The sequence below is a fragment of the Propithecus coquereli genome, unplaced genomic scaffold, assembly GCF_000956105.1.
Source record: "Propithecus coquereli isolate 6110/MARCELLA unplaced genomic scaffold, Pcoq_1.0 Scaffold241, whole genome shotgun sequence".
Lineage (NCBI taxonomy): Eukaryota > Metazoa > Chordata > Mammalia > Primates > Indriidae > Propithecus > Propithecus coquereli.
Window position 1 is genome coordinate 2,379,810 of NW_012147964.1, and position 18,246 is coordinate 2,398,055.

General features: G+C 57.7%; 2 protein-coding genes across 2 annotated transcripts in view; one reads left to right on the plus strand and one right to left on the minus strand.

The window, feature by feature from the left end:
• Positions 1 to 209: 209 nt before the first annotated feature.
• Positions 210 to 7,585, plus strand: STAP2 (signal transducing adaptor family member 2). Its single transcript, XM_012646256.1, has 13 exons — positions 210 to 393; positions 2,536 to 2,607; positions 2,749 to 2,871; positions 3,448 to 3,504; positions 3,983 to 4,083; positions 4,676 to 4,810; positions 5,418 to 5,487; positions 5,577 to 5,679; positions 5,805 to 5,870; positions 6,680 to 6,850; positions 6,939 to 7,028; positions 7,106 to 7,180; positions 7,422 to 7,585. The coding sequence occupies exons 1-13, from the start codon at positions 292 to 294 to the stop codon at positions 7,487 to 7,489; spliced, it is 1,233 nt and encodes a 410-aa protein (XP_012501710.1). The 5' UTR covers positions 210 to 291; the 3' UTR covers positions 7,490 to 7,585.
• A 184-nt stretch (positions 7,586 to 7,769) lies between these two features.
• The window catches only part of FSD1 (fibronectin type III and SPRY domain containing 1), a 16,362-nt gene continuing 5,885 nt past the window's right edge, over positions 7,770 to 18,246 (minus strand). Inside the window, exons 2-13 of the mRNA XM_012646255.1 lie at positions 17,746 to 17,841; positions 17,421 to 17,552; positions 16,609 to 16,710; positions 16,068 to 16,090; positions 15,769 to 15,890; positions 14,979 to 15,188; positions 11,747 to 11,845; positions 10,794 to 10,953; positions 10,354 to 10,433; positions 8,376 to 8,627; positions 8,171 to 8,259; positions 7,770 to 8,076 (exon numbers count right to left, since the gene is read on the minus strand). Coding sequence (XP_012501709.1) covers positions 7,966 to 8,076; positions 8,171 to 8,259; positions 8,376 to 8,627; positions 10,354 to 10,433; positions 10,794 to 10,953; positions 11,747 to 11,845; positions 14,979 to 15,188; positions 15,769 to 15,890; positions 16,068 to 16,090; positions 16,609 to 16,710; positions 17,421 to 17,552; positions 17,746 to 17,841 — 1,476 coding nt within the window. The 3' untranslated portion in view covers positions 7,770 to 7,965. The remainder of the gene's footprint in view (positions 8,077 to 8,170; positions 8,260 to 8,375; positions 8,628 to 10,353; positions 10,434 to 10,793; positions 10,954 to 11,746; positions 11,846 to 14,978; positions 15,189 to 15,768; positions 15,891 to 16,067; positions 16,091 to 16,608; positions 16,711 to 17,420; positions 17,553 to 17,745; positions 17,842 to 18,246) is intronic.

The following is an 18,246-nucleotide window of genomic DNA, read 5'->3' on the forward strand; positions in this document are numbered from 1 at the left end:
TCTGCAGGTTTGGACGAGAATATTCTTCCACCCAGGCAGCCTAACAGGCATTTAGGGCCTGTTGTGTCTTCTCCAGTGGCGTCCCCTCACCACTCAGGTGCAACACTCTCTCCGTGACAAAGAGGCCGGGGATTTCCCCAGGATCCCTGGACCTGCCTGGCCCAGCCCCCGCCCAGCGCTGGCAGTGAAGGGAGGGGACCGGCTGACAAGAGAGGAAATTCCCCTGGAACCTGTTTCTCAGCCTCCTGGGCTTCCTGGCCCAGCGGGAGCTCGCTGGAATTAGAGGCCGCCATGGCCTCGGCCCAGAACCCACCCCGGGTCCCCAAGCCCAGGGGTGTCCTGCCGTCACACTACTATGAGAGCTTTCTGGAGAAGAAGGGGCCCTGTGACCTGGTAAGGCGGAAGGCAGGGCAGGGAGCCGGGTACTGCTGGGCCACCCCTGGCAGGTGCGGCACCGCTCCCAGCCTCGGTTTACCCACTGGCTAAGGGGGCAGGGTGGGTGCTGGACGGGGCAGGGCACGTCCTGAGGGCTGGGGAGGGTTCTGGCTGTCTGTGGGTCTGTCTCTCTCTGTGTCTCTATGTGTCTCTCTGCTTTTCTCTAACTTGATCGCTTTCTCTTTCTTTTTCCCTGTGTCTCTGCCTGTCTCTGTGCCTCTGCCTGTCTCTGTGCCTCTGCCTGTCTCTGTCTCAGTCTTTCTCTCTGTCTCCCTCTCCCTTTCTCTCTCTTGGATACAAACAAGATCAGGGACTTCCTCCAGGAAATGCAGAGCCAGCTGACTCCCTTCCCTCCTCCCCCTCGCAGTCCAGAAGGAACTCTGAACCTTAGCGGCAGGGTTCAGGGCCAGGACAGGTGCCAGGTGGGGACAGTAAGAGCTGGGGGGCAGGGGCCGGGGCAGGACCAGATACTGACCATGGGACTGACACATTGTGTGTGTGTGTGTGTGTGTGTGTGTGTGTGTCCCAGCCTGAGGGCCCCTCTCTCCCTCCCCACATCCCATATCCTTTTTCTTTTCTTTTTTTTTTTTGAGATGGGGTCTTGCTCTGTCGCCCAGGCTGGAGTGCAGTGGCGTCATCATAGCTCACTGCAGCCTCGAACTCCTAGGCTCAAGGGATCTTCCTGCCTCAGCCTCCCGAGTAGCTGAGACTACAGGTGCATGCCACTGTGCCTGGATAATTTTTTAATTTTTTTGTAGAGATGGGGTCTTGCTCTTACTCAGGCTGGTCTCGAACTCCTGGCCTCAAGCGATCCTCCCGCCTTGGCCTCCCACAGTGCTGGAATCACAGCGTGAGCCACCCGGTGACATATTCATTTTCTGATACAGCCCAAACCACCCACTCCCTGCCTCTGCCGCTGGAGTTCCCTCCACCTGGAGTGGCTGTTCCCTCTGCCTCCACGTGTCCAAATCCTCCCCAACCAACCGCTGCTCTGGAGGCAGCGGACCATGGTCGTTCAGAAAGATCATGGGCCCCAGAGTTCAAGAGACCCAGGTTTGAATCCCCGCTGCACCTCCCAGGCCTTATGCAAGTGAGTCTCCACCTTTGGGCCTCAGTTTCTCTCCTGTGAAATAGGTAGGTTAGGGCTGCAGTCACGCTCTGCATGTTGGGGCCTGGTCACTGCAGGCCCCGGTGTTTTACACGTGTGAACCCGTCTCATTCTCACGAGAGCCTCTGAAAGAGGTGCCATAGGCCGGGCCCGGTGGCTCACGCCTGTAATCCCAGCACTCTGGGAGGCCGAGGTGGGAGGATTGCTTGAGGCCAGGAGTTCAAGACTGGCCTGAGCAAGAGCAAGACCCCATCTCTAAATAATAATAATAATAATGATAGAGGTACCATTATTATCATCAGTTTTATAACTGGGGAAACAGAGGCACAGAGAGCTCCAATAACTTGCCCAGCAGCACGGAGCTGGTGCACGATGAAGCAGGTCTGACCATACTGAGTTTAATCGTGTATTGCTCCGTTCCCACTGCCTGGAGAGGGCTGGCACATAGTAGTCCCTCAGTAGATTTAGTGACATGCATGTATGTAGCTGTGTGAGTATCAATGGATGGACAGATGGATGGGTGGATGGATGATGGATGGATGGATGGGTGGATGGATGGATGGATGGGTGGATGGATGGATGGGTGGATGGATGGATGGATGGGTGGATGGATGGATGGGTGGATGGATGGATGGGTGAATGGATGGATAGGTAGCAGGATGGGTGAGTGGACAGAACACCATAAAGCCAATTAGTTCCAATTATTCCTGGAGCCCCCATCTCCATAGATTGGGAGGCTTCTCTGGGTCCCCCATCCTTTCTCAGAGAAAACAGATACCCAGATGCCAGGCCTCGGGTGAGGAAGGCCTCTCTACAAAGGCAACACTTGACCAGAAGCCCAAAGCAGGTGATGAAGATAGCCAAGTGAAGATCTGGGGGAAGAGTGGGGCAGAATGGAACAGCCAGTGCAAAGGCCCTGAGGCAGGAGCGAGCATAGGGGAGGTGCCGGATTTGCCACCTCACCTCCTTCTCTCTCCACCTCTGGCCCCCAGGATTACAAGAAGTTCTGGGCAGGCCTCCAGGGCCTCACCATCTATTTCTACAACAGCAATCGGGACTTCCAGGTAAGGAGGGGGATGGAGGCTCAGGAGCTGGCCCACCCTTGACCCCAAGGACCAAGCAGAGATTGGTGTGGCCAGGGCAGTGGCTACGTCGTCTAGGGGGCCATGGGCCTGGTGCTCACACCCTCTGTTTCCGCACTCCAGCATGTGGAGAAGCTAAACCTGGGGGCATTTGTGAAGCTCAGGGACGAGGTTCCCAGAGGAAGCTCATGGGACCCTGGAATCCACTTCAGCCTGGTCCTCTCCAACCAGGAGATCAAGTTCAAGGTAGGTACCTTGTTGGGGCTGGTGGGAGATGCTCCCTCACTGACATGCTCATCATTAGCACACATGAATGTGGAGTCACATGGACTCTTCCACTGGGCTGGTGACATTGGGCAAGTCACTCAACATCTCTGGGCCTCAGATATATGTGAGTGCTCATCAGCAGAGGCACAGCATATGCAAAGGCCCTGGGGCAGGACTGTGCATGGCGTGTTGGAGGCAGAAGGAGGCCTGTGTGGCTGGAGCAGAGTGAGGAGGGGGAGAGGGAGGAGGGTAGGGCAGAGAGGGGACAAGCAGGTTGTGCAGGGCCTGGTGGGCCATAGGGAGGACTTGGGCTTTGAACCTGAGGGAAGAGGGAGGTATGGGAGAGTGGGTTAGAACATCAGAGATGTGTGATCTGATTTGTCTTTCAAATGTTGATATAATCACATTAAAAATAATCGTATCCCACATGACTGCAGACTCGCTGGACCTTCACAACAGCCCTTGGAAACAGGGACTATAATTCCTCAGCCCCATTTCACAGATGAGTAGACTGAGCCTCATGGACACCGACTCGTTCTTTCTTTCCCTCCCTAGGTAGAGAGCCTGGAGTCTCGGGAGATGTGGAAAGGCTTCATCTTGACGGTGGTGGAGGTAGGAATAGTCTCCCACCCTCCCACTCCCCAGCAGACCTCCCCAGAAATCCTCTTTCTTTCCGTCCTTCATTCTCCGGAAGAGCCTCTGCAGCGCAGCACACTGGTCTCAAACTGGCGGCCCGCGGGCCACTTGCACCCATAAACATCCTCTGTTTCACCACCAGAGTGCTAAGACTTTTTAAACTAGCTGCCATCATTGAAAAACCAGGCATTTTAGTCTACACTCCTGATTTCTCTATCACTCATTGGCTTCCCGCCTGGCCCCTGCAGGGCACTGAGTTTGAGACCCCATCTGCTCTGTCCCTCCCGCCATCACCAAACTCCTCTTTTTCCAATTTCTGCGGTTTCTCAAAGCCCTCGTTGCCGGAGGCCCTCAGCCCCAGGTTCCCTTGGCGGCTCCTCCGCACTGTGGCCTCAGTTTGCTGCTCTGCGACATGGGCACAGCCACTGCTGTCTGTCCCTCATTCGCCCCTCAGCGCCGTGTCCCCTCCAATCTGACCCTGCTGCCGGGACACCTGTACATGATGGCTGAGGCCCTGGCCAAAGAAGAGGCGCGCCGCGCGCTCGAGACGCCCTCGTGAGTGCCCCCCCCGACCCGAGGGGCTGCAGTGGGGACAGGAGGGGCGTGGCTGAGGGTGGGCAGTGAGCTGGGTCTCCCTGAGTTGCGTCTCGGGTGAGTGCTGGGCTGTATTAGGGCTGGGGGCGGGGCTTAAGGCCCATGCTGAGAGACAGGACAGGGTCTAGGGGCAGGTCCAGGTGCCCAAAGGCGGGGCCAGGTCTCTAGGGGCGGGGTTATGAGCCAGGAGGCATGGCTGGATCTCCGGGGGCGGGGTTATGTGTTGGGGGCGTGGCCTTTGCCTGAGGGGCGGAGCATGGTTTTCGGGTGCAGTCCTATACCTAGGGAGCGGGGCAGGGCTTCCAGGGAAAGGTCCAGGTAGGCGTTTGGAAGGCGGGACAGATTCTCCAGCGGAGAGTCCTAGGGGTCGGGGCTGGGTCTCCGGGGACAGGACCTGGTGTCTACAAGGCAGGGCTGGGGCTCTGGGGGTCGAGGCCCGGGGAGCAGGGCAGGGTCCCCCGGGCCCGGGGCTAGGGCATGGGGTCGGGCGGGGCGGGGGTGAGGTTACGGGCGGAAGAGCAAGGCTGGGTCTGCGGGGTGGGGCCTGTACCAGGTGCTTCCTGAAGGTGAGCCGGCTGGAGGCACAGCTGCTCCTGGAGCGCTACCCCGAGTGCGGAAACCTGCTGCTGCGACCCAGCGGGGACGGCACCGACGGGGTGTCGGTCACTACTCGACAGCGGCTCCACGGGTGCGCACGCGCGGTTTGAGAGCCCGGGGTGGGAGGAGGCCGGGTGCGGGGGCGTGGTCAGAGGCAAGGGCGGGGCTGGCTCCGACAGTGGGGAGGAGCCCGGGGGAGGGACCAGAGCTCCGGGGGCGCGGGATCGCGAGGCTGGCCCCGCCCAGAGGGTGGGTCAAGGCCTGGGGGCGAAGGTAAACTCTGGCAGGGCTGCAGACCCCTTTGTCCTGGGGCAGGGGCGCGGTCACTCTATAGGTGGAGTCAGACCCCGGGGTTAGGGCAGGGTCCGGGTCTGGAGCAGGGACGAAGTCAATTCCAGGGGCGCGAATGAGCTCTTTGGGCGGAGTCAGCCCCTGGGGGTGGAGTCATGGCCCGGACTCCCGGGGCGGGCCATGAATGGGAGGGCTCTGGAGGCGGAGCCACACCGGGGGTGGAGTCAGAGCCGGACACTAAGTTCTCCTTGTACAAAGTCCAGTGTTACCGGCGGGGCCAGGGAGAAGGTGGAGTCAGGGCCGGCCGGTGGAGCCACTATAAGGGGCAGGTCTTCCCCTGGGGGTGGAGTGAATCGGGGCCAGGGGCTCTCTGAGCTGAGCCAGCCCCTCGCCCACTGCCTGCGCAGGGCGCACGTGGTCCGGCACTACAAGGTGAAACGGGAAGGCCCCAAGTACGTGATCGACGTGGAGGACCCGGTGAGCGTTGGGCCTGGGTCCCCAGAGGAGCACTGGCGGGTCCGCGCCCCTGCCCCAGCGGCCCTGACAGCGCTCCCATCTGCCCCCAGTTCTCCTGCGCCTCGCTGGACGCGGTGGTCAACTATTTCGTGACGCACACCAACGGAGCGCTGGTGCCCTTCTTGCCGGAGGAGGACTACGAGAAGGTGCTAGGTGAGTGCTGCTCCGGGGAGCTCGGGGGACCCAGTCTGCGGCTCACCCCCGCCCCTGCCCAGACAGGGACACCCTGGGGCCACCCCGGCCGCTGCACTCCCTCCAGGCCACCCTCTCTGTTCCAGGGTACGTGGAAGCGGATAAAGAGAACGGCGAGACTGTGTGGGTGGTGCCCTCCGCCCTGGGCCCAGGTGACGCCCCCTCCCTGCGCCAGGGGCAGAGTTAGGAGTGACAGAGAACCCTCATGCAGCCACACCCCCTCCCCCAATGCGTTGCAGACACAGAAATTACCCAGCCCCAGCCCTGGAGGGGGTCCCAGTTTGGGGGTAGGGGGGCAGACAGAGCCAGACACAAACGTTGTCATCCCTGTGGGGTCAGACCTGGGGTGGAGGAGAAACTTGGTGGGGGGTGCCCAGAATGAAGAGAAGAGGAGGTCAGAGCAGGGGAAGGCTTCCTGGAGGAGGGGATATTTGCAGAAGGTCCCCAGGGATTTTAATGCTCCATGAACTGTGTCCACCTGCAAAACCAGAAGCTCGCATCCACCTGTGTAGACACTACAACTCCACACCTGCAGAAATACACATGTCCCACAATTCCAGTCATATATACACCCTATGTAGCACAGCTATACCTATCTTAAGCCACAATCACACGTACACAAATGCAGACACATCCGTTCGCAAGCACAAAATCGGACATTTATAGATACACACACATAACACACTGATCTCAAGCGTGTACCTTAGCAGGCGTGCAGTGTCGTGCACACACACAATAGGCATTGTGTGTACGAACCTGGTACCTATATTTAACTCGTGCACATTCGACCAGTGTACATGTTTATGCTACGCGGAGACATAAATACAGACTCATAAATGGGCACATACACAGACACACACATGCATGGGGAAACGCGTATGTATCCAAGCGAGCATACAGACCTACCCTGAGGTGTCCCTGCACCACGTGGGTCCAGACAGTGACTGCCTTTCCCCATCAGGTCCTGCACCCCCCGCAGGTGGCCCCAAGCTGCCACCTCCTGCGTCCCTGCCTCTGTCCAGCCAGGACAAGCTGCCTCTGTTACCACCCCTGCCCCCGGTGCCAAGCCAGGAGGAGAACTATGTGACGCCCATTGGAGACGCCCCAGCTGCTGACTATGAGAACCAGGACGGTGGGTGGGGGACAGGGCTGCTGAGAGCTGGGGGCGCGGGGAGCAGGCTAACAGCAGGACGTGACATGCCACACCTTTGTCCACGCAGTGCCTTCCCCTAGTCGGCCAGTTGTCCCGAAGCCCAAGTTGGCAAAAGTTCAGGCAAAGCTTCCAAGGCCACCCACGGCACCCAAGCCAGGTAGGGGTCCCTACTCCCGAATCACTGTCCCATCTGATGGCCAGCTGGCCTCCGCCCTCATCTGCCCTCTCTTCCAGATCTCAAACTCCTCAATAGCAGCCTCACCAGGAAGCCGGCAGCCAGCTCAGCTCAGCCTTTCTCTGCCACAGCAGGTACGGGGTCTGGGGGTCCATGCAGGGCAGGCTTCCCAGGTGTGCAACCCATGCAGTCACCCAGGGCTCCAGACTCCAAAGCGCCCTGGCGTTTAATGTCCTGCTGTCACCGTCTTGAAATTCCTAATGCTTTTGAGCACATTGTCCTTTTGCACTGGGCCCTGCAAATCTGTAGCCCATCCTGGGTGGATGTTGGGGGTGTCAGGGCCGGGGCTGGGGATCTCAGGCGCTGACCCCCCAGGGCTGGCGGACGTGACCGCGGAGCTGCAGAAGAAGCTGCAGAGGCGGCGGCGGGCGCTGGAGCAGTGATTCCGACGAGCCGGGGGACCAGCGGGCCAGTCTCGGGGCACACGGCACAGCAGTCAGCTCCTGTCTCCCGGGATTAAAACTCAAGCGACCCCAGGACCCACACGTGTGTTTGGCTTTGCCTGGGAGGTGGGAGTGAGGGGTCCGCAGATCCAGTGATTATCAGCTCAGCAAAACCCACCACCTTGCCCTGCGAGAAAAGCCCATTTAACAGCTAGGAAAACTGAGGTCCCAGCACCACGCAACAGGCACAACCACCCAGCCCCAAAGAACCAGCACCACGGCCCGGCCAGTGTGAGACCTTTATTAGGAGGTGAGAGGGGGAGGAGGGCCCGCCTCGTGCCCACTCCCTGTTGGCGACCCCCTATCAGGAGTTAACGCTCCAAGCAGCAAGTAAGAGGAGGATGCCCGGCTAAGGCCGCCAGGCCTGGTGGCAGTCCCTCTGAACACTCCAGCTGGGTGGGCGGGTGCTCGGTGGCCTAGGTGAGGCTGGTGTTGGAGCTGCTGGTGGCACTGCCCCGCTTCTGCAGGCAGCACACGGCGCTGGGCACCTGTAGGCCTGTGTTCACCTGGAAGCTGCCGCACCACACCTGGGGGAGAGTCGGGGCAGCAGGGAGGCTCAGCCTCGAAGCCCAGCACCCAGAGCCACCCGTTCCTACCCCAGGGCCGTGGGGGGTGGCTCACCGTGAAGGCGGGCAGCAGCGGCTGCGTGAACTTGGCCTTGAAGGTGTGCAGCACTTGTTTGGTGCGGGCGTTGTAGAAAGACAGGAGGCCTGGGGCGGGGGTGGGGCAGAGAGATGGGGGCAGCGGTCAGAAGCAGGGTGGGGACAAGCGAAGGGGACTCGAGCAGAGGCAGCTGGGGACGGTGGCTGGGGCTTGGGGGTCACACCTTGGTGGAAGTCACAGTGCACACCCAGGCAGTCGGGCACGGGGGCGTCCAGCACCTTGACCTTGTTGGCGTGCTTGGCCGTGAAGCTGACCTGCAGCCAGTTGTTGACGTGCAGGCACCAGGATGAGGCCGTCTTGCCCAGCTGCTCGAAGCGGCCCAGGCTGCGGTAGGCCACCCCCACGCCGAACGCCTTGCTGTCCGGCTCGTAGCGGACCTCCCAGTAGTGTTCCCCGCCATCGATCAGCGTGTCCCCTGTGGGGCGGGGTGGGCAGAGGGAACTAGGTAGAACCAGGGCACGGACACGCTTCCACGAAGGTGCAGCCTCTCCCAGGTACGCCCTACACCACAGCTATTCCCCAGATACTCCCCAGGCTCCAGCTAGTCCCTCAAGATACTCCCTACGCCACGGCTATTGCCCCAGATACTCGTAAGGCCCCAGGTATTTCCTAGGTTTTGTCAACTCCCTCTAGAGATTCGCTAAGCCCAGAAACTCTGCAAGCCTCAGCTACTCCTTTCAGATTCTCTACAAACCCAAGCTACTTCTTTCAGACACTTCCAGGCCTTAGAAACTTTCTCTAGTTCCAGCCCATGTTCTGATCCCCCTCAGTTCTTCCCAGAAACTAGATAATCCTCAAACCCTTGAAACCAGCAGACTCATGGTGTCCCCCCCAGTCTCAAGTCCTCCTCGGGTCTAGATACTCCCTTTCATTCCCAGTTCTGGCAGGGTCCAGCTACTCCCCAGGACTCAGTGACTCCTTCCTGTTGCTCTCTGAATTCAGATTCTACCCAGACCCCAACTCCTGGTGGAGGGAAGATTCTCCCATGCCGCAGCTACTCCTGAGGCCCGGAGTTCCCCTAGGTACTCCCCAAGCTAGTTGCTCTCTAGGCCTCAGCTCCTCTTGGGGTCCAGATACTCCTCAAGCCTCAATTACTCTCTCCAGGTACCCTCTGAGTTGTGACGTTCCTTGGCTTCAATGCCATCCAGAGTCCAGATGCTCTCTAGATCTCAGCTGATCCCTGAGATCCTCCCCAGGTCCCAGATCTGCCACCTCAGCTGCTCCCCGCAACGCAGCTTCTCTTCACACTCCTGCCCCCCCCAGTTCACAGCTCGTCTCCATATCCCAGCTCCTCCTCAGATACAAGATGGACCCTTGTATATTAACGTTTTCTCCTCCAGTTCTACTCCACCCTGATCGCAGCTACTCCCTCAACCACAAGTTGCCTAGCCCCAAGGACTAGCTATATCTCTCTCAAATCTCAGCAACACCAAACAGCCCCCATACCTTCCTCTGCTTTCTCCCCAAACCCCAACTCTCACCACTCCCAGGTGCTCCCTGAATATCCAGATCCTCCATAGAACCATAACTTCATCTCAGACCCTAGCTTCTCCCCAGACCTCAGCTGCTCCCCAACTTCCTCCTCCCTAGACATTACAGACGTTCTCATACCTTAGCCTCTTTCTCCAGCTCTTTTCCAGACAGTAACGATTCCCCTAAACTCCAGTTCCTCCACGAACGCCAGCTTCTCCTTCACAAGATCCAGTCATTCCTGCGGTGCTACCTCCTCCTCTGATCTTACCTATTGTCTCAGCTTCTCCTCAGCCACCAGCTACCCCCTCCGGCTCCTTCACACTCCGCAAGCCACTTCCTCACGCTCCTGCCTCGCTCCAGAAACCCAGCTACTCCGCAAATCCCAGCTACTCCACGGACTCTCAGAAATTGCCCCCAAGCTCCTGCTCAGCCACTTCTCAGTCCAGACCCTCCTTCCTTAGCGCCATAAGCTCTGGCTTCTACAGCAACCCATCAGCCCCCAATATGCCCACTCCCTCAGTGCCAGAACATCACGTGTTATTGGGACCATGCCCAGAGAAGCTCTGCGGATGGCTGCCTGTTTCTCCAGCCAAAGGAGTTCTCCCTCCACCTCCATCACTGCGGCCCTGCCCCAAACTCCCATCTCCCTTTCTTCTTCCCCTCCTTACCCAGCACCGTGTAGGACTCAGCTGTGAAACGGTCCCGTCCCCCACGACCTGAGGGCATCCTCTTGGGAGATGCAGTACCTCTGTGTGGGGGAGGGAGGAGGAAGGCTCAGGTCAGCTGTCACCTCCCCCATAGGAGGGCTTCCCTAGTCCACCCCAGCCACTGTGGATGTTTGGTCAGTCTCTGACAGCCTTTGGCTCTTTCTATACACTGAGCCCCTCATATTCATGTCAGAACATGCCTGTACCCTTTCTCATCTGGAAAACTCCTATGCAACCGTCAAAACCCCATTCAAAATCTCCTCTTGCCTTATTCACTCTCTGGATTCCTCCAGCCCCAGGTCCCCACCTCCATCCCAACTCTGACCACACTGGCCTCTGTGTGGCCAAGTCCAGCTTGATCTCCTCCACCAGAGACTCAGGGAGGGGAGGGGGCAGGCTACCTGGCCGGAGAGTTGACGGGAGATGCCGTCCGCCCCTTGCCATCTTTCTCGCGAGCCTTGATATCCTGCACCTTCCCGCCCATAGCGTCCCACTCCACGGAGAGGTCATCCACCCGCAGGTTCTGGTGGGATGTGGACGCATCCAGGCGGAACATGAACGCTGGGGCCAGGCAGACACGGGAGTCACAGAGATGGGGAAATCCGGAGAGACACAGAGACAGAGAGAGACAGACAGTGACCAAGACAGACCCAGACAGGGACACAGAACAGAAGGAGACAGGAGACATAGTCTGAGACAGAGAGACCAACAGGCAAAGGCTCAGAGAGAGACAGATACAGAGACAGAGAAGCAGACACCGAGAGAGACAAGGCGGGAAATGGCAGAAGGAACAGAACATGCAGCCAGAGGGGTGAGGGCCAAGGGGGTGTTGCCTAAAGGTCTCTCAGGTCTGGAGGCATTTTCAAGCCTATTGCACTACCCTGTGCCTTCACTGAGGATTAACCCCAGGAAAGGGGCTGCGCTACAGCTTGAGGGAGTTAGGCTAGACTGCAGAGGGACTTCCTAGCAGGGCATGCAAAGGTGTCACTATAGGAGGCTGTGGAATCTGTCTTCACTACTGATAGCCCATCCCCAACTCTACAGAGGACTCACTGATTTTTTGGAAGAGAGACTGTGTGTGTGTGTGTGTGTGTGTGTGTGTGTGGCGGGGGTGTCCATAAAAACCATCCAGATGTACTGGGATCAACTTTAGAAGCAAAGAACAATAGCAGGGTTATACCAGGCACTCAGGATAAGGAAGCCACTGTGGACTGAGCTCTGAGCTTCCTGGTAGCCAGGGCAAGAAAAGCCACAGAACCCTGATTAGAGGATTCTCATTACACATTGGTCTCTGGGGCCCTGGGAGGGAGGAGCTAGGGAGTCAGAGGGTAAGGTGGGGGCAGGAGCCAGTCACCTGGTGTCTCCAGGGTCACCGGCTCAGAGAACTCGCCTGCAACTGCCTTGTTACAGGCCTTCACACGGAAATTCATGTATTTCATGTCAAACTTGAGACCTGGGAGGTGAGAGAGGGATGTCAACACTGTGTACACTCTGAGACTCTGAGCCATGCGTGAAAGCTGGTCACCTTTCCCAATAATCCCACTGTCCTGATTCTAAGGAGCATCTTACAGACATCTTATCTTTGTGAAACTGTCCTTGTCTTCATCCACTTACCAGGTTATGGATTACTTGACTCCGCCTCCAACCCAAACAAGCCAATCAGGATGCTTGATGACCCAGTCACCGTGGTTGGTTCAGGGATGGGCACATGACCCAAACTGGCCAATCAGAATTGGCCCTGGGACTTTGTACCATAGTAAGTGGAGTTGCTGTCCAGCTAAGAGGAAGTGCCCCTGGAGGAAATCTGCCCACACATCTGGCAGCTCTCAGAGCTATAACTGCAGGGAGCAAAGATGATTGAGTAACTCGGTGCAACACCTGGATCTAGCCATGCTGGTTACTCAGAGATTCTCCACCTTCCTGATCTGGTCTTTCATTTTTATCAAGCTAGACCTCTCCTTCCTCTGACCTTGGCAGCCCCCATCTTGCTGGACTTCCTGGGTGACGACACCTTCCCTCCCAGAACATTCTCTTCCCTTGGCAGCCATGGCACTCCCCTCTCCTGCCTGCCCCCTCTGGCTCCATGGCACCCACAGCCCAGCCTCTAGCCCAGACCCATGTGTCTGGGACTCCTGGACATTGTCCCCTCAACGTCCACTCTCAGGGCATCCCAAACATCTTTGAAACCTTCCACACTCCCCTTGCCCTCAGGGTAAAAGCCTGTTCCTCCTCTCACCTCTCTACAGATGTTAACTAGTTCCAGACACACACAACGGCTTAGCACTCTCCTCTGAGCCTTCAACAGCCTGTTCCTTTTGCCCCAAAGGCTGGGCTGTTGGGGTCTCTGCCTGGCTGTCACCTCCTCCAGGTGCCCACGCAGACCGCCTCCCCCTTCCCTTTCCACCCCCCTCTTCTGAGAGTTCAGCGGGGTGCTCAGCGACACCCATCCACTGCCCCTGAGCTACAAGCACCACCCAGAAAGTTCAGTTTCAAAAACACGGAACCCATCTGCCTGTTGGCGGTCAGGGCGCACTCTGTGCCTCAGTTTCCTTCCCTGCAAGCTGACAATCACATGCCCCACGCTGAACAGGGTTCTTGTGAGGCTGAGATGAATCGAGGCACGTGAGTCCTAAACACCTGAACCTTCCTACTTTTCCACTCCATCAATGAAACAGTGGGTGGGCTGCAAATAACCCCAAAGGTGAGCTGCATTCATCAATATCCTCACTTCTGTCCAAATTTGGATGGATCAACTTCCTGCCCGGAGGAGTTCACACACTAGGAAGTTTGGAAAAGGCGGGAGGGTGTGGTTCCAAAGGTAGCACCTGGGCACCCCGTGGTGCTAGAACAGACCTTGACCGTGGCAGTGGTTACGTGAATTCACACGTGGGAGACAATCCCACGGAATGAGCCGTGCACACGCACACGAGTGCGTGCAAGACTGGCCAAGTGTGAAGCTACTCTGCAGACTGCACCCACAGCCATTTCCTGACTTTGATACTGAATTACACAGGTCCTTACTGTCCTTGTTTTGGCTTGTTTTGGCAACTTCCTGTGAATCTATAATTATTTCAAAATAGAAAGTTACAGCAAAACAAAACAGAACCAAAAAGCGGGAGTGCCAGGAGGAGAGGTCTGTGGAATCCTATTTAAAAAGAGGGCTGTGTGTGTGTGTTTATTTGGATTGCCGTGGAAAGGATAAACCAATAGCTTCTCAGGCTCTTTGGCTCGCGCTGGTGACTTTTCCGGCCTGCAATTAGCATGCTCATTATTAACCATGTATGCTAATTACAGATAACTACAGGCTGATTACAGCCTAAGAACAGCTAGTGAATGGTGATAGTTAAGATGTCAGCAAGCCTCTCCCCGCCCCTGAGGGTTTCCCCTGGTTCAGAATGGCTTTTTAATTTTCCTTCGTAAGAGACAGAGTCTCATTCTGTCACCCAGGCTGGAGTGCAGTGGCGTCATCATAGCTCACTGCAGCCTCAAACTCCTGGGCTCAAGCAATCCTCCTGCCTCAGCCTCCCAAGTAGCTGGGACTACAGGCACCACCATACCTGGCTAATTTTTTTATTTTTCCTAGAGAAGGGGGTCTCACTATGTTGCTCAGGCTGGTCTTGAACCCCTGGGCTCAAGTGATCCTCCTGCCTCAGCCTCCCAAAGTGCTGGGACTACAGGCCTGAGCCACCACACCCCAAGAGGCTTTTAAAACTCATTAGGGCGTCGGGCGCGGTGGCTCACGCCTGTAATCCCAGCATTCTGGGAGGCCGAGGCGGGCGGATCACTTGAGCTCAGGAGTTCGAAACCAGCCTGAGCAAGAGCGAGACCCCGTCTCTACTAAAACTAGAAAGAAATTAATCGGACAACTAAAAATATATATAGAAAAAATTAGCTGGGCATGGTGGTGCATGTCTGTAGTCCCAGCTACGCGGGAGGCTGAGGCAGAAGGATCGCTTGAGCCCAGGAGTTTGAGGTTGCTGTGAGCTAGGATGACACCACGGCACTCTAGCCTGGGCAACACAGTGAGACTCTGTTTCAAAAAAAAAAAAACTCATTAGGGACCTCCGCATTTTCCCTCCCTCAGACCCTCCCCTCGCCAGTGGGGCAGATTCCCCAGGCTTCCTGATTTCCTACAACTGCCAGGAAGACCCCCACATACTTGCAAGGTGCCCCCAAAATGCCAGCTCTAGCAGGGAAGATATTTTTGATCACTGCTGTGAGGACAGTACCTGGTACGCTGTAGATGTTTGATAAATTAGAATCAATGCATGACTGACACCTGGACAGCAGAGACAAGAGGACAGAGAAGGGTGGCTTCTCGTCCCATGTCTCAGTTTCCGCATCTGTAAAACGGTGGTGATAATGATGCCCATGACATATGGGAGAAACACTCAGCACTAGGGAGCATTCAATGACCAGCGCAGTAGCTACCATCAATGTCACTTTCCTTATCACTTTTGGATGTCCCTGGTCAGGCTGCTGTCAGACCCCATGAGCTCTGGGGTTGATTCATGGTGAAACGGGAGCCCGGAGGCTGGGCCAGCCGTTCAGAGGGTCAGCAGCTGGGGCCACCGCGCCGCCCTTACCGGTCAGGGTATACTCCGTCTGCCGGATGCCTTCGATGACCATCCAAGGGTGGTCCTCCTTGAGGCGCGGCGGGCCCTCGAAGTTGGTGCGCCGGTACTCCAGCACATAGTGGTCGATCTTGCTGTCCTCGTCTGGCATGCGCCACACCAGGGTCACACAGTTATCTGCCACCAGGGACTCGGCCAGGTCGATCACGGGGGCGCTGGGCACTGCCCAGGACAGACACAGAGGGGTCAGGGTCCTGCATCCAGGGTGCGAGTCCGTGCCCACCCACACGGTGGATCACTCTGGGGACGGGGCCACCTCTGGGTCCCACACCAGGGGGTGGAGCCTCTTCAAGGTGCCACCAAGGGGCAGGGGTGGGCAAAGCATTCTCAGGGTTGAAGCAACTTAAAAAATTGGGCTTTCTCAGGGTTCCATCATTTAGAGGCAGAACTTTTCCAGAATTGTCTGCCAATTGGAGGCGTGGCTTTCTTTGGAGAGCCACCACGGGAAGGGTGTCTTCAGAGCCTGTTTCCCCAGGGGACGTGGCCACTAGGGGCAGGTTTTCCCCAGGATGCCACTGCCTGGTGGGCGGGGTCTTCTTTCAGCCACACCCAGGGGCGGGGCTTCACAAGGACTCCACCCTCACCAGGTGTGGCATTCTCAGGGCTCCACCCCCACAGGGCGTGGCATTCCCAGGATTCAGACACTTGGCTGTCAGCCTTACTCCACAACCTGTCACCAGGCCTCCCAGACCCCCGGGGACATTTCCTTGAAATCCTGGCCCTCCAGCGAGTCCCCCCTCACCAGGCAGGAACTTGAGTGCCTGTAGCATCTGCCGCTCCTGCGCAAAGTCCACCATGAGGTGACTCATGTTGTCGCTGACCTTGGCTTTCAACGACAGCCGGAAGGCAGGGGCCATTGTCACCCTGGGGGAAGGAGGTGGAAGCAGCCTGCTGGCAGGTGTCTCAGGGGCCTCCCGGGCCTGGTCATCTGAGATGTGTGTGGGAGGGGGGACCCCCTTCCCCATGTCCCCATCCTCCGAGTGTCCCACCTTCACCGCAAGGGCAGGGCACTGCAACGGGGGCCAGATCCCAGCATCTTACCCATCTTTGATTTGCTTGGCGGCCTAGAGAGAAGGACAGAACAAAATTCAAAGACTTTCCTCTACCGAATCAAAGACATGTCTATCCAGACGTGAAGGCTGAGGCCCATGTGGCAGTCACTGGCTAAGCCCTGGGACAGAAACTCAGACATTCCCTCCCACCTCCTCCCCAATCTCTTGCCCAGCGCCCGGTGGATACAGTTGGCAGATTTAACTAATAAAAACACAGGGCGCATGGCTAAATTGGCATTTCACATAAATAATGAATATGTCCCATGTGCCACTTGGGATATACTTATGCTAAGCATTGCACGGGATATACTGACACTAAAAAACTTATTCATTGATATATCTGAATTTCAGAACAACGAACACGATCTTAGTATACGTCTTGTAATCTTTGAGATATACTTATGCTAAACGTTGCCTGGGTGAGCTATACTTATACTAAAAAAATTATTCATTGACTCGAAAGGTGCATTTAACTGGGCGCACCATGTTTTACCCGGCAACCCTACGGGCACAGCATCAGAGTCACCCACCTGGGGAAAGTCCTCACTGTCCGTGGCCTGCAGGGTCTGGTTGGCCGTCTCTAGAAGCTCTTCGGAGCTCTCCAGGGCCCGCGTGCAGGCAGCCAGTTGGTTCTGTGGAGAGCGGGGCACGCATCAGCAGGGCACCAGGCACCGAGGGCGGAGACAGCTCGCCCCACTGCCTCCAACCCTGGAGGGTTCCCCAGTGCCTCCAGCCCCCTGAGTGCCATGGTGGGTGGGGCCTCCTCATGGCTCCACCCAGGGGTGGGGCTTCTTAAAGACTCCACCTCCACATGGGCATGGCATTCTCAAGGCTCCACCCCCAGGATGGCATCTGTCCCTCCTCCAACTCCAAGTGGGAGAGGGAGGCTGGCTCCTGGCCCTACATCTGAATCACCTGGGGAATCCCTTCCTTAAGAACTCCATGCCCAGGCCACACCTGAGCCCCTGAGCGCCATACTCCCTCAGGATAGGAATGTGGGATGTTAGCAAGTTGCCCAGGATGTTGGGATGCAGCCCGAGGGACCCCAGCTTGAAGCATGAGAGCCCATGGGAGCCATGGGAAGTGTAGGAGCCAGGGTGATACGGTCAGATCTGGGAGGCCAATGGGAAGGGCTGAGAAACTGGGGCGCTGGGTGAAGACAGGAGGGGATGCACCGAGCCAGACGTAGGGGGTGAGGATGGAGAGGGGATTAACAGGGGGTGCAGGTGGTTCATGGGCCATGGCCAGGACAGAGACCAGAAACGTGGAGGAAGGTGCAAGGCCAGCCGGGCTCTGTTGAGTCTGAGGGACGCGGGGCTGGCGAGGGCTCCCCCAGCCCCACCTGCAGCTCGTAGGTCCGGCTGGCACGGTCCTGTTTAATCTTCATCAGCATGCCCTCCTTCAGCTCCTCCAGGACGGAGAAGAGGGACTGGAACTCCGCTTCCAGGTCCTCCTGCACCTTGGCCGAGTTCGCCTGCATCGGAACAGCCAGGATTGGCCAAAGCCCATGGTCCGCTGGGGAAACTGAGACCTGGATGTGGCCAGCCAGGGCCCAGCCTCCCACGGGTATCGACGGCCACCGGCCAGTTCCTGCGGCTGCACCCTCCTGCCACCCGCAGTCCGTTCATGCAGCCACCGGCCCAGGACTGGCCCGCGGCCGCCCTCACCTCCATGTTGAGCAGCATCTGTTTGAGGGAGTAGATGAACGTCTGAATCTCCTCGTTCTTCACGGCCAACGTTGTGATGATCTTCCGCAAGGCCTCCTGCCCCGGACACACACACGTGCACACGGCAGGCAGGTCAGCCCCGCAGCCAGGCCAGGCTGCCCCACCTGGGCTCCCTGCTCTGCCCTCCTGGAACCCAGGGAGGAGATGAGGTGGAGCTCTGTCTGCCCCTATATCTGTCACTTAGCAGCTCCGCGGCCCCGTTGTACAGCAGAGGAAACTGAGGCTCAGAGAGAGCCTCTCGGGAAGGTGCAAGATCGGTGAACCAGGCCTGCCCGAGCGCAGAGCCTTCAACCTCGCACCCACACCCTACACTGGGGTGTCAGCCGGGGTGAGGGGCTAGCTCGGGGACGGAGACCCCCAGAGGAAACGGATGCCTGTTGGAAAACGGGCTAGCCTGGCGAAAGGGTTATCTCTGGAAAGCAAAACCCCAGGGAGAGGGAT

Excerpts from the sequence above, each read along its gene's own strand:
- STAP2 (XM_012646256.1), top strand. The coding sequence starts at position 292 with ATGGCCTCGGCCCAGAACCCACCCCGGGTCCCCAAGCCCAGGGGTGTC. Across the intron at positions 7,029-7,105 it reads ACCCACGGCACCCAAGCCAG|ATCTCAAACTCCTCAATAGC; the intron begins GTAGGGGTCCCT and ends CCTCTCTTCCAG. Across the intron at positions 7,181-7,421 it reads GCCTTTCTCTGCCACAGCAG|GGCTGGCGGACGTGACCGCG; the intron begins GTACGGGGTCTG and ends CTGACCCCCCAG.